The sequence below is a fragment of the Euprymna scolopes genome, chromosome 11 (assembly GCF_053919585.1).
Source record: "Euprymna scolopes isolate OS-2025 chromosome 11, ASM5391958v1, whole genome shotgun sequence".
Classification (NCBI taxonomy): Eukaryota; Metazoa; Mollusca; class Cephalopoda; order Sepiida; family Sepiolidae; genus Euprymna; species Euprymna scolopes.
Genome location: NC_136492.1, coordinates 20,707,816 through 20,723,753, shown reverse-complemented (window position 1 = coordinate 20,723,753; position 15,938 = coordinate 20,707,816). Strand labels below are relative to the sequence as shown.

Here is a 15,938-nt window from a genome sequence, read left to right as displayed (position 1 = left end):
ATCAGAAATTGAAATTCTGTTAAAATTTTATCTGCAATCAAACTATTTAAAGTAACAATGAAGGTTATGCAACAGGTCTATGGACAAATTTATGCTTAGTCGACCTTTGACTACTAAATATTTTTGTTTACTAGACAAATCCACGTGATTTTTTAAATATGACATGTTCGTTCCGTGACAAGTACATACATCATGAAGATTTTTCAGTATTTTCTTTTAATAAGTGTACTCTAATATATAAATGGCTATATGTCTGTCCGTCTGTTTCCATATTTTCAAACTATCTCCTCTGAAACTAAAAGTCGCAGAGAGGCCTCAAATAATTGGATTTTTTACGGGCCATTGTTTTATGGGTCTTTAGTTGATTAAAATTATTTTTAAGGGGTCACAAACTAGTCAAAATTGAAAAAAAAATTGTTATACATTTTGCACATTCTTAGTTTATTTTTAATCAGTTCATATGCGTGTCACGTTGGTACAGTGGTAACGTCACCAGCTTTGAATGCTACAGTTTTGCTTTCGGCTGATGACACCTAAATACGTTTTTCTTTTCTTTTTTTTTTGACTTTTAAAATCACAACTCTGAAATAATATATATGAAATCTGGACAAATTAAAACATATATAAGCATATTTTATGCCTGGGCAAAACCCCACCCCCCTCCCACCTAGATATAAATATGCACAGAATTTTATACTGAGGCTTGAAGGTATAAACATTTGAATTTCTTCAGATGTTTTTTAAACGGCTATATATATATATTTTTCTATTAAACCTTTTATCTTTTCTTCTATCTATTTATCTTCTTCTATCTATCTATTTTCTATCTATTTATCTATCTTCTTCTATCTATCTATTCTATATAAATAAAATGAACTCATTTTCCCCCTCCGACTTTGACCTTAATAGGATTAAAAATCATGACATTACATGCAAATGTCATACGTACAAACTGTAGCACATTATCTGAGGTGTGCTATAGGCCTATAACCTCTACAGTTCCTCGACAATGGTACATTCCTATATTTTTTCCAGTGAGAGTCCACTGCCAAAATCGGTCACATTCAGTGGAAGTTGCAACATCTTTTCTCTATCAGATTCCTCCTTTCCCCGCTCCCCATTTACACCGCAGCGGATACGTTCGCAAGGAACAGTACGAGGAAACACCGGCTTGGAATCGTACAAGGTTATTTATACCGTTTTTTTTTTTTTTTTAAATCTTTTTTCCCTGATTTATGCTTTCTGTTTTTCCCATAATAAAATAAAAGTAAAGAAAAAGAAAACGCGATTATTAATATTATTTTCTTTTTGCTTTTTTTTAGTTTGTCTCTATTTTTTCATTTTTCTTATCATTTTGTTTAAGCCAGGGATGGGGCATCCTACCAGATGCCAAACATACACCTGCTATTTTAGACACATCTGCGATACTAACCGCTTCTTACTTCTAGTTTCACCAACTCTAACCGTGAAATCTATTTATTAGTGCTTTAAACTCAACATTTACCTAATTCACTTTTGGGTTAATTCATCATCATTTTTTTTTTTTTTTTGCGCTTCCGCCTGAATGATTAGAGTTCGAGCCCCTTCCCCTCAAATTTTTTTGGAAATTTTTAAACACCCGGGCACCACCGGACCGTTTGTATTGCACCAGATTCATTTTTATAATTGTTTTTGTTTTTTCACGATTTTTTAAAAATAATTTTAACATTGTTTGTTTTTATAATATTTAAACATGGTTATTACTTCGCTTACACGCCTCTAAAAACCCGTGCAACGCCGGGTACCCCCCCCCCCCCGCTAGTTGTATAAATAATTTGACTTTGTTTTATCAAAAAAAAAAAAAAAAAAAAAGGAGGAGAGTTGAAAAAGAAATACAATCACTAAAAGATAAGCATTTTATTATTTCTAGTCGTACTTGGAAAAAAAAAAAAAAAAAAAATAGTCCTGTATAAAATGTGAGACTTCATTGGCTACAATATGGACCAAGCAGTGTGTCAGTAAATGTTAAACTGAGACCACAATTTTGACCAAGTTTGGTGACAATTGGTCAAGTGATGTGGACGCTAGCCCGTAAACAAGACAAACACTACTAAAAACATAACCTCCATTTTTGTGGAGGTTATAAATGTTGTGTCTCTCTTTCTATGCAACTAAAAACAAAGACCTATACTAAGATAAAATATCTGAGTAAAATTTTACGAGAAATCCAATGTAATATTAATTCAGTATTAGGTATCTGCTTTCATGTCAAGACATTCATAAATAGTAAAAGGTAATCTTTCTTATTCATAAATTTTAAATAAGGAGCAATAGTGTAACGATATAGGACATGGTGGATGTGTAAAAATATTTTCCAAAACGAAATTTTCAACCTAAGGCTAGAATAAGGAAAAATGGAAAATTCCATCAGAAGTTTACTTTAACGACTTCAGGCGACAAGTCTTGAAAATGATGAGCATAATGGTCGGCCATCAGATGTTGACAACGATCAATTAAGAGCCAATCCACGCTCAACTGTTTGAGCCCTTGCTTCTGAATTAGACATAATGTTTAAGACGATTTCCAACCACTTGAGAAAGATTGGAAAGACAAAAAGACTTAATAAATGGGTGCCTCACGAATTGAACGACAATCAAAAGAAACGTTATGAAATATCATCTTCCTTTCTTTTACGTAACAAGGACAACCTGTTTCTCAACCAGGTTGTGACTTGCGATAAAAAATGGGTTCTTTACGACTACCAGTGACACTCAGTTCAGTGGTTAGATACCAACAAAGCTCCACGACAATTCCCAAAGGCAGAGTTGCAAATAAAGAAGGTCATGCTGACTGTTTGATGGTCTGCGACTGGTCTCATCCATGAGTTTTTTTAATGCAGGCGAAACAATTACAGCAGAGAAGTACTGTCAACAAATAGATGAAATGCATCAGAAACTTCGACAACAACACCCAGCATTAGTCAACAGAAAAGGCCCAATTCTCCTCCACAACAATGCGCGACCACACGTTGCTAAACCGATCCTACAGAAGTTGAACGAATTAGGCTACGAAACTGCCTCATCCGCCATATGCTCCAGACCTCTCACCTACTGACTTCCACTTTTTCAAGCATCGCTACAACTTTCTACATGAGAAATGCTTCAAAAACCTAAGTGATATCAAAAACGCCTTCATCGTCACCAGAACGCAGAAGATTTCTACATTACTGGCATAAATACACTTGTTTTGCGTTGGCAAAAGTTTGTTGATTCTGATGGTGCTTATTTTGATCAATAAATTTTTGTTCGAGCCAAGATACGTTCATCCGAATTTAAAAGTTAAAAACCGCAAAAACTTTGTCAACCTGATAGAAATATGTCAGCAAGTTGAAATGAACATTTTGCATTGCAACTTGTCGACATATTTCTGTACGTGTTATTCATCCATCCAAACAAAGATTTTTACTAATTATAAACCATTCTTGGTGCATGATTACTATTTCCTATTAATTTCAGTTCTATGTGACCAGTAGTTTATCGGTTAAATATTTACACACAGACACACATCTGCTTTATCAATATTAATATATAGGTTACATCCTAAACAAAACCGAAAGAGCTGTACAAAGAGCAACAGTTGTGTTCCTCGATCAAAGACAGGCCATATGAGGAGACGCTTAACACATTTGCTACCAGCTGGAGCTCCATTCAATTTATTTTCATTGCCAGACTATTTTTCTGCAATTTCCAAAAAAGAAAATCAACAAATAATGCATATGAATCTATAATATAAATCTCACCTGTTTAAATGTATGTATGTATGTTTGTATGTCTGCCTAAAACTAGCCTTAATTTAAACCTTCGCCACTTCCGGTTTGGCAATGGACGCAATGGCAAAGACGTCACGTTTTCTTTTTTTTTCATTCTTTTCCTCTTTCGCAGTATGGGTTCAAGCCTGCCTGCCTACTACCACTTTTATTTTTGGTTCAACACACACCACCTAACACCCGGGCAATGCCAGGCACCCAGGCTAGTATGGAATATATATTAAATTTGTATTATTTTTAAAAGGAATTGTCACGAATCACTTTTACTAAAGGAAGTGTCAGTTTTTATCAGTTTGTATGTTTTTTTATAATAAAAATAACTCAAATCAGCTTTTATTTATAGTGAATCATTCAATTTATAACTCATACATATATTTCAGTTATAATTTATATACATATACATAGTGAATCATTCAATTTATAACATACTTATATTTCATTTATAACTTATATACATATTTGCTAGACAAAAAATAACATAATAGATGGCAGAGACCAAATATGAGATAACTCGTAAACATATATTCAATATGTGTTATTTTGAGATGCCAGCTCAAGTTAAAGACAGTTATCGTATGTGCCGAGCACGCATTGACTAATAGAAAAAGAATTTTGTTACAACGAGTTTACTCATAGCGGGCAAGGCTAAGTAAATGCCAGGGTACAAGGATATTCGTAGATGGCAGCAAATGTGTTAAAGAGGAGTAGTATCTTTTCAAGTTGGCAGTGAATGTGTTGAAGAGATGATGATATCATCAATGCACTGGCAACATGAAAGGAGTATACGAGATGTTAGGAGGCAAGGTCAACATTAGCCAGATTCAACATCCGGGACGCATTGTTTGGACTGAGTAGTGAATAATTGGAATGAGCTTTCGAATTCAGTTGTAAATTCAAAAGACACAAATGACTTTCAAAGCAAACAAGACAAATACTCGACCAAAAGTACTCTTCAAACCATGCAGGAATTTATTGAGACTATAATGGAGGGATGGAGCGGGAGTAACAGACTGCATAGTCTTTTTTTTCTGAAGATAAGGTATTTTTTATTTATTTTTTTTTTAATTGGATCATTTTGTTCTAGCTGAAAATGGAACATCCTAGCCGATGCCAGACATTCACCCACTATCTCAGCTATTCCAACAGAGATCTTTTAAAAATTTTAACTGTCCTTTTAAAGGTAATTGCTTGTATCTTTCTTGCACTTGGTTCACAGTGTATATTTGTCAGGGTTTTTTTTTTTTTTTTTTTTAAATTCTTTTTCAGGGGTCTGGTTGCTCCTATAATTATAATTCCTAACATTCCAGTCTCTTGTCATGTTGTACATAAGACATTGGCATTTCATCATCTTTTCCCCTCTGTTAAAATCATTGGGGAACACTAACTTCTACTAAGGTTGCTTCTTTCTCCTTCTCCCATATTACTATGTCAGGTTTACTAGTTGTTTTCAAAGTACGTAGCTGTAAGAATTACATAATTGTATGGTCATAGTCGAAGGTGTACGACTTATTTCCAACTGTTCTTTCTGGTAAACCTGTTCCCAGGACTTACTGCTTTATTCAATATTCAACTTTTTACAAATCGTCCAGTGGTGATATTTACACATTCCATTTTGTCACATTGGATAGTAACCGTCTCTCAGCAGAACCTTACAGCTGGACGTCAGGCGTATATCAGATGTCAAGCTATAAACAGGCATGCAAGTGGACAAAGTACAAAAAGTTGAGAGATTAAGCAGAAATCAGTCTATGCTAAAAAGTTAAATTAAAAAAGAAAGAATGCCACATTCTTGCTTGAATCATCATAGTATTATTTTAGAATTACATATCGAATGATTATACGAAATAAGGTCTTCTGAAAAGAGAAATTGAAACACCTAAAACATATACAACTCAATCACATAAATGGACCTAAATAAATAGTAAAACTACTAATAATATATATATTAATACGATAGCATGTGTTATGCTTAAATCTTTTTTTTTCCGAGTGATTGTCATTTAATTGTTATGACTTGCCATTTCTTGTAATAATTTTACCAAGAATTCTTCATAAGATTTGGTTTCGGTTATAGCTGATGACACTCAAGTCATCTATTTTTTATAAATATATTTACTAAGAATTCTTCATAAGTTTTGGTTGTAACTGAAGGAACTCAAGTTTTTCTGTATATATATATATATATTTCTTTTTTTTTTTTTTCATAAGTTTTGGTTTAAGTTTTGATTCAAGCTGATGTACCCAAGTCATATGGATATATTTTTATTTTTGAAATCACAAATTTATAATATATAGTAAATTTATCGATAGTAAATTGACTTTATAAAAATATATACAAAATCTGCATGAATTAAAATATCACATTTAAGTGTATTTTACGACCGGGCTTCGCTGAGTGTCTCTTCTAGCTTAGATAAATACCTTTGCAGTTTTAACAAAAGAGCTACAATAATATCAGAGTGTCTCCATTTATGCTGAACATCCACAAAATGCCAACATCAATATATTACATATGAAAGAGTCCGCTGTGGAATTTCCACAGATCCCGCTAGTATAGTCTAAATATTTGAACATAAGTAGCAGTAGTTCTAGTCATAGTAGTAGCACTAATAGTTATATCTTTTTCGATACAGATGACATGGATCTAATGATGCCTCATTCCATTGCATTCCATACAAAATCAAAGAAGTTGCAATCAGGCAAATTGGGAAGCCAGACTTCAGGTGAAATGCAGTTAATGGAAGTTCTGAGACAGGAGGCCTGGGTTTTCTGGCTTGCATAACACAGCACAGAGTTTTCCAGGTGTAAACCTTATAGCAACCTTACTCTGAACATGGATGTAGTCATTGGTATTCAACCTAAAAGATTTCATTAGATATAGTCTCATTCAACCCAGATTCATTTCATTGGATATAGTTTCATTCAACCTAGAAGTATTCATTGGATGTATGCATTGGTATTCAACCTAGAAGAAATGAAGTGGTATGATATCACCTTCAGTGACAAACTCCAGGGTTCTCATGGCGTTGGATAAGTGATCCTATGTTTTTCTCTCTGCTTTTGCCTTGTTGAACCCTGAATCTTTCAATTCTTTTCCAATCTTTCCTCATTAGTCTTTCTGGTACCAATTCCACAGAGAACTTTTTCATTTTTATAAATAAAATTATGTTAAAAGAAAACTTTTTAAAGAATCATTAGTTCTTCATTATAATAGTGAAATTCGAAATATTAAATTACAAGTAGAACCAATAGTATCTACTTAATTGCCATGTCACAATAATAAAAATATCCAAAAATTACGAAAAACGATGAGACAAAAAGATTAATTATTAATGAAAACAGTTTTCGAAAACAATTAGCAAAAATTAAGTTTTGCTAAACTGGCCAAAGATTTTCAGTTTTCAGAAAAGATTTACCTCCCTTTTGTTACAATTGAAATATTTTTTTTTTTTTTTTTTTTGCAAACCTTTTGCTAATTGTCTTCGAAAAGTATTTTCATTGATAATTTTGTACCTTTCCGTTTTTCATAATTTTTGGATATGCTCATTACTGACATGACAAAGTAGATACCATTGATTTTACTTGAAATTCAACTTTTTTAATTTTCACTCTTATAACAAATTCATTCATAGCCTTGAGCCCCTGGAGGGGCATAGGCCATCTACAACTTTGTAGAGGCTTTTATAGCGAGGAGTTCTTTTTTCGGGGTGAGGGTGCTGGCCCCACGCCAAACCTTCCTAGAAGGTACATACAGTGCCTAGCCTTCCCAAATGGTCACCCATCAGGTACTGGCCAGGCTCAATGTTGCTTAACTTTGGTGATTTGGTGAGAACCGGTGTGTCAACATGATTGTGCTGCACTCTTATAGCAAAGAAGAACTGAAATATTTCTGGAATTTGAAATCAGGTTAAATTTTTTTCCTGATTCTAATTCTGCTATTGCAAAAAGTTGCAATATTTTCCATTAATCACACCCATCATTATTTGTAAGAAATGGATACAGAGATTTTAATCCTTCTAGATTTGTAACAGAGCGCAGACGCACGTATGGCAGCAGCAACTACATGCAAATGAACGAGCTGTGTGCAAGATGACATCACAGCAAGGAAAGAAAAAGATTATAAGAGAAGGATAGAGGTAGAGGTGTTGTACAATGGCTCAAGAGCGACAGAAAAACAAGTGTCCTGAAACATGGCCGGACAAAGACAAAGCATCACATGTCCGACACTGCAGAGTCTTGTTAAGCACATTGGAGTCTGAGAAGAGTTTTGAACAAAAGATAAGGTTATTTGTATTATTTGGATTCATCGGACAACTGTTCTCATCTCAAATGTGATTTTCACAACATTTCGGTCGATGTAACCTCCAACCTCCTTCAGGTGCATCTCTGATGTTACATAAACCAAAACATGAAAAATCACTCAAAATGAGAACAGTAGTCCAATGAATCCAAATAATAACCAATCCTCATCTCAAAAATTTAGAAACATCAAGACAAGGTGTTAATCTGGAAAGTATCTGTAAATAATTGTCTTGTTTTGTTAAAAAAAAACTTGGATTCTTTCCTTGCGACTGTTTGCATGCAAGAATTGATACAGATTCAGTTCAGAGTATTGAAGGTGAATTCCAGAAATAACTGAAGCACTTTGAAAAAAACCAAAAAACACTAAGCATGCATCCTGAGCTACCAAATTCTTCATAAATGGCATTTGCTGACTAGGCTTTACAAGGCAATGATCCATCCCCACTTGAAATACGGGGACTTGGTGTTCGAAGTTAGCAAGGTGTTGTCCGATTCTCTTGAGTGTCTACAGCGTTGTGCCATATACTACATATTCCCTGCCACGACCCCGTTTCCTCTTCCGATACATAATGATCTGCTTGGATTAAATCTGCCGTCTACTCGCCAGATTGTAACAGTTCACATTAGACTCTGCATAATTACACTAGTATTTGCTCAAAGATGTACAGACGATATCCTTTTGCATTGTGTTCTGTAGACCTGAATGTGCTGCCTCAGAATTGTGTGAATGAACATGTATTACTGCCGCATTTTCGGAGTTCTGTATTGGTTAATTATTGTGATGTTCCTTAGTTTTATGCATCCCCTAATTAGCTTAGTAGCTTCTGTCTACTGATAATGGTTTTATGACAATGGCTTAATAAAAGAGAAAAAAATATGAATAAATAAAAAAAATAAACGGTCAGAGTAAGAATTTTTAAAGGTTGGCAATTTCTGGAACTGAGATTTTGGGTATCCATTCTTTACAATACCTGATAATTAACACAAATCAGGTAGAGTAAATTTAGAGAAATAGCCTAGTTCAGTGTCATAAAAAAATAAGATGGTTTCTATTCTGAAATTTCATCAAAACTATTTACATTAAGTAAATTATCGGATTTAGGTGGTCTTTTAACCAATTCCAGTAAATTTGTAGTTGAGCAGAGCACATACTGCTACATCACACCCACCAAAAACATTCTATTTTTATTAAGGTGATTACAACTAAATACCAATAAATGTGGAAAGAATATTTTAGAATTTGGAGTGAATTGTAAAATTATCCAACATTTTGGAGGCTATTCTTGCTTTTTAAAGCAGTTATTTATTTTTATTTTCTTTTTTTTGCTATGGGAAATAAATGAAGTTGATTCTAAAAAATTAAAAATAATGTGCGTTTACAGAATTTGAACTGAAGCAAACAGACTTTTGCTAAATTAAACGTAAAATTTACGGTTAGTTTGGAGTAAAGGTAAAGAAGAAAAATAAAAACAGAAAAAATGTTTGGTTCAAATTCTGTAGAAGTACCACATATAATCACTTAAACAAAAAAAGTAGAATTTTTTGTGTGGGGATAGATTTGTCGGAGCGTATTCACTGCTCATCTTTACCAATACTCTAATTCAGTTATTTTGAGAGAAAAATGTGAAATTTACTTTTAACGGTCCCATTGCAAAACTTTTTTTTATTTTTTTCGTATTGCCACTTTATATTAGGTTTAGTGGTAGGGTGAAGGAAGGGACATTTTAACATTGACATTTTGGTGGTTCTACGAAATTTGAACCGAACTGAAGCTAAAATTTAGGTTAGGATTGGAAAAGAAGAAAAAAACAGTTAGGTTCAAATTCTGTAGAAGTACCAACTTTTCTTCTTTAATACTCAAATTTTATCAGAAGCATTAACTATACAATAAATTGTTCGGGGCCGTTAAAAGTCAAATTCATCGAGAAAAAAAAAAAAAAAAAGAAACAATCTTGTTACTAAAAATATACTGTATTACAGTTTGGAACATGAAATGGTGATTATTGACAAGAACGAGTAATTAAAAAAAAAATAAAAACCGGATAAAAATAAGCTTTTTTTTCAGGTCCTTATTTTCTCTACGAAATGAACAAATCTAAATGACTATTTAGGTGGTTCCATGCAATTACCATTGGGATATCGTTTTTGGAATAATGATACAACATCGGGGTCTTTGAGGCGGACACCATCAACCTGATTCCCCAACGTAATCCAGTTGGGTTGAACGTTGTGGGGTCGACCAAATAATTCAACCTTTCGGGTCCCCGGAGACAACCGCTCTATAATCCCGTAAATTTCATCGGGTTTGTGACTAGTGGCCCGCACTTCCGCAACAATTACGTCACAGTCTAGACCCCGATTGACACCTTTCGGGTCACCTTTGACCCCGACTAAACAATGTTCCTTACCATGATTGAGCCAATGCCCGGTGCGACCAGTTCGAATGATGCGTTGCAGTTGGTTCGTCTTCACCCAGATCAATTCATCGACGCGTTTGTAACCCCACAACTCGAGACACTCGCGGCCCAGTTCCATGGCTCTGCCGGTGACCCACAAGAAGAGGAACCCGTCGTCTTGCAGGTTGGGCACGTCAAGTTTTCTCATTTCGTCATCGCTCATGGTACCGTAGGGCAGTTCCATGTGGATGTCCCATGGGGGGTCTGCCATGACAACGGCGCATTTACCCAAAACGGACATGTCGAAATAGCGCAAATCACACTGGACCCATTGCGGTGGAAACATTGTCACGGTCCCGTCTTTCATTTCTACTTTTTTACTCAAAGACAATTCTTTTTTTAACAATGACGTTTGGTTCTTATTTTTTTCCGGGTAGTCGATCTCGTAGTGAACATACTTGCACGTGTCCATGTGGAAGCAGGTGTTCAAAAACGAACAGTCGCCGAGAGACTCGTCCGTGTGTTTATGAAGAATCTTCCTAAAATGTAGTCGCTTGCACGGCTCGGGAGTCTGGTTCGTCTTCATGCACTCGTCTTTCGTCCCAAACTGGCAGAATTCTTGCAGCTGTGCCCCGCCCTGGGAGCTGAATTTCTCCACCAGAAACTGTTCCTTTGCAGTTGGCTTGCTCAGCAAGAGTAAGATCTCTTCCTGCACCTTCTTGTGCTCCCTTTCTTTAGCCGATTGCATGGACAAAAGACTCTCGATGCTGTCATCGGTCGGATTGGACGAAGACAATTTTGTATGCTTTGAGATTTCTGGGTTTTCCGCGTCTTCATTTTCGCGCTTTCGCGAGGACTCGTCCGATGTGTTTTTGGTATCGGCGCTTAACTTACTAAGATCGAGTGACGTCACTGTAATCCGACTTTGTTCTTTGGATTCCTTGGAGACAATACTTAATAACTGTTGGTTGGATAACTGCTCGAGGAGATCTTCAATAACGCTAAGCTTCACTTCCCGGCCCAACATTTTGGAGGTGTGCTCCGTAATAATAGTCGCATTGCATGGAATGTCGAGGTTTATGTCGCATAGGACCAACAAGAGTTTCTTTCTCACCTCTGCATCTATCTTCACGTGTTCTACCTTGGCAGGGGCCGCGGGTGCAACGTGTGGGGAACCGGCACGAGGCGGTTGAGTGCTTCCACTGCTCGCTGCGGGCGCTGTGGCCGTGGAAGGGGATTCGGTGTTTGTGATTTCAGCGACTAAACCTTCTCTTTGTCTCTTTCGTTCGAGAAGCTTAGCTCTCATGCTATTTTGCTTCGTCTTCGCCGCTTGTATGTCGCTCCACGTGTCCGACATTATTACAAATTTGATGCATAAACCAATTTTATATAAATAAACCCGTGGTTAGATCAATCGACTACCGCCATTTTGAAAAAAACTGCGCTCTCTAATATTGGTGTACAGAAAAGTACTTGTCAGTTGTCACCACATTCTAAATTTTCGTAAATCCTTTAACGTACGTAATATAAAAATGTATAAATTAATTTTAAAAAAATAAAAAAAATAACAAAATCGATGAAAATTAATGATGCATTTAATTAAAATAAGAAGTAGCAACAAGTTAAGATTATGGTATTTTATGGAGAATTTTGTAACATATAAAGACATATTTTATGCAAATATTTAAAATAAAATTCACGGTATTACTGTGGATTACCTCCCCCTTAATAAGATTCTACCTTTTTGAGAGATTACGGATAAATGTTGATGTTGCCAGTCTAAACAGTGCGATAATATATATATATATATATATATATATATATATATATTCAGTGTAGCTTAATCGCCATATATATTTTATAAATTACTAACTAGCTCTATTGAGCACTTTTGAAGTAAATACTTAAAGTTTACGCATAAATCTATACTTTCGTATATTAAATTTATGTGAATAAATGAAGTAGTTATATATATATATATATATATATATATATATATATATATATATATATATATATATATATATATATATATGGTATTTTTTTAGTTTACTGACCCCTCGGCTATCGTTTCCACTGGCGGCCATTGTGTTTTTGATTTTCCAATTTCGGGAAAAAACACCAAAAAAGAGCCAAACGGAGCCAGAAGGGCCAAAATATGGTCCCCAATACATTATTCGGTTATTTTTCGGCTTCAAACACCACCCCCACCCCTCTGGATATTTTCCCGCTTCTCGACAGTGTTAGTGACGCGAAAGGAACATTCCTGGAGCAAACCAGGATGCAATGCTGGAAGATAATATTATTTATTAACCATTTTCTTAGCCACCTGTGATGGAGAATTTACAAATTTCTAGCCGTTCCACGCTTGACTGGCAGTCGTTAGTGAGGTGTGCGAACATTTGGGTGCAGCACCAAAACGTGATAGGCGGCGAAGGCATCAAGGTGGAAATTGACGAAACGTTGATTGTTCGCAGAAAATGTAATAGAAGAAGAAAACTGAGCTAGATTTGGCTTTTTGGAGGGATAGAGAGAGTTTCGAAACGTAGTTTCGTGCTCGCTCTGACAGGACCAGACGAACGGAGAAATGAAGAAACTTTAGTCTCGTTAGTTACAAAATTTGTTTTGCCAGGTTCCATTATTTACAGTGATTGTTTGAAAGCTTACCATAATCTCGGCCAACTTTACACACATAGAATGGTAAACCATTCCAAAACATTTGTGGACCATCAAGACCCTACAATACAAAATATTGAACGTCTCTGGCGAGATAATTAAGAGTGGGTCAAGAGGCCTGGCATTCGGGCAGAGTACATGCAACAATGAATTTAGGAAAACTCGTCTCCGGAAAACTCGTCTCCGGAAAACTCGACCTCTTTTGCGAAAAATTTAAAGGAAATGCGGAGGGGTCGGTAAACTAAAAATTTACCATGTGTAGTTTAGCGGCGTAAATTATTTGACAAACAAAAATTTATAAAACCTATTTATTTTTTATATAAAACACATTATTAGACCCAAAGGCTGAAATAAAACCAGAAAATTTGGTAATAGGGCATTTTTTTAGATTAGGTCCACCTCCACAATTTTCTTTTTAAGGTTTTCGACTATGCTAAATACGAAAATCTCATTGAAATTTTGCAGAAAGTAGTTATCGAGATATAAAAAGTTGTATTATGCATTGTATTATTTGGCGGCCATCTTTTTTTACGCGCGTGCAGTGTCATTCATAGATGAGTAGATTTGTTTATGGCACGCGTACGCACATAAAAAAGATGGCCGCCATAGAATTACAATGCATAATACAACTTTTTGTATCTCGATAACTAAGTATTTCTGCAAAATTACATTGCGATTTTCGTATTCAGCATAGTCGAAAGCCTATAAAAGTCGTCATTTAAAAGAAAATTGTGGAGGTGGACCTAATCTAAAAATTTACCGAAAATTTATTTTTATTATTTTTTTCATCATTTTTTATAAAACTAAATATACGACATTCGAAGCCACTGTAGTACATTTAGCGGCGCTGTACTGTATTGCTTTTAAAATTTGGCCTTTCTAAGGTTTAACATATTGGCATTTTTAAGGCCAAATTTGGCCTTTTTTACACACTTTCATTACAATAAAAATATTCTTGGCCTTCGGGACAAGATCAAAGTGTAGTATCTGTTCTTCAGATGCTGCACTTCTATTTCTTGTTCTCTTTCGGTGGAGGAGAAATCCTTCATGACTGAGACAATTTTTATTTTTGTACCTTTTCTCCACGTTAAAAAACGACCCTGGTGTCTAACTCTGTCCCGTGGGGAGGCATAGTAATTAGGTACAATAAAAATAATGACGGCTAACAACATAATTCATGAAAGAACGTTAAAAAAAGGCCAAATTTGGCCTTACAAAAGTCAATCTGTAAAACCTTAGGAAAGGCAAAATTTTAAAAGCAATATGGCGGCCTCGATTGTCGTACATTTAGTCTAATAAAAAATGTTGGAAAAATAATAAAAATTACATTTTTTCGGGTTTTATTTCAGCCTTTAAGTCTAATAATGTGTGTTATATAAAAATAAATAGTTTTTATAATTTTTTGTCTATTAAATAATTTACGCTGCTAAACTACAAATTGCCATATATATATATATATATATATATAGTCCTGGTCAAAATCATAAGACCACTTAAGAAAGTAAGTGTTTATGCATATTATCAAATTTTTAATCAAATAAATGGTTGAAACCATTGCCAAAAGGGAAAATATGATGGAAAAAAAAAATGAAATCTGCTTCATTCGAAACCTTAACCCTGAACTAATAATTATTTTTTAAAAAACAAATATTTTCACCTGGTCAAAATGATAAGACCACTGATAATTTATCTAACAAAAGGCAATTATAAATTACTAAAAAAGGGTCTCAGTATTTAGTATAGCCTCCATTATTACGAATTACTTCAAAAATTCTCTTTGGCATACTTGCGACTAAGTTTTTTATCAGTTGCGAAGAAATTTTATCCCATGTACTGAAAATGGAATCAGAAAGTTCCTTTATCGAATCATACTGGGTTCCATCCTTGAACACTTCTTTTGCCATCCATCCCCAAAGATTTTCAATGGGATTGAGATCCGGAGGACATGCTGGATGATCTAACAATTCTATATTATTTGAAGAAAAGTATTCTCGTGCTTGTCGAGAAATGTGTATCGCAGCGTTGTCTTGCTGGAGAATCCAATTTCTTCCACACAGACGTGGACCTTCAGTCCTGATAGAAGCATTTTCAAGCATTGAAATGTACTTCAATGATGTTTGCCGGCCTTTCACTACTTGCAACTTTAGGGTCCCAGCTGACGAGAAAGCACCCCAGATTATTAAAAACCCTCCTCCACTATGCCGAGTTGAAAAAGTCTCTTTGGGCAAATTTTTATCATGCCAATAGTGTTGAAATCCATCTGAACCATCTAGATTAAACTTTTTCTCATCAGAGAAAATTACATTTTCCCACTTCTCTTCATCCCAAGTCTGGTATTTGGCGGCATATTTAAGTTGGTTAGTTTTGTGCTGTTCAAGAAGACGTGGTTTCTGCAGTCGCTTTAAATGATTGAAACCTTTCATTTTCAGATGCCTTCTGATGGTTTTAGGACTACATTCTGCTGTTGTTTGGCTTTTCAATTGACTTGCTGGAGTTTGTTTTTTAACTTCTTCTGATACGGCGATCCAGTGATGGGGTTATTTTTTTTTGGTCGACCTGGACTCTTTTTGTGCCCATATTGATCTGGATTTCTTAAAAAATTTGTGATGACTGTTTTGCTACGATTCACTTCATTTGCAATGGATCTATAGTAGAGTCCACCCCTATTAAGCTCAAAGATCCTTCCTCTCTCAAACTCTGATAATGGTTTCCCTTTTGCCCTTTTATAATTTAGTAAGATGTTTTTATCCACTAACAAG

At 35.0% G+C, this 15,938-nt stretch overlaps 1 protein-coding gene across 4 annotated transcripts in view; it reads right to left on the bottom strand.

Annotated features, from left to right (window-relative positions):
- Nucleotides 1–11,959, bottom strand: part of LOC145287798 (N(6)-adenosine-methyltransferase catalytic subunit METTL3-like) — a 149,738-nt gene extending 137,779 nt beyond the window's left edge. For 3 of the 4 annotated variants that reach the window (XR_013869200.1, XR_013869199.1, XM_080135642.1), the window contains exon 1: nucleotides 10,516–11,959. Coding sequence is in view for 2 of the 4 variants with exons in the window: in XM_080135642.1 (XP_079991768.1) it covers nucleotides 10,516–11,860 (1,345 nt within the window). In the remaining 2 variants the exon portion in view is untranslated. Of the gene's footprint in view, nucleotides 1–10,065 lie in introns of those variants that run through there. The other variant, XM_080135641.1, reaches the window with a different exon arrangement.
- Nucleotides 11,960–15,938: the final 3,979 nt, after the last annotated feature.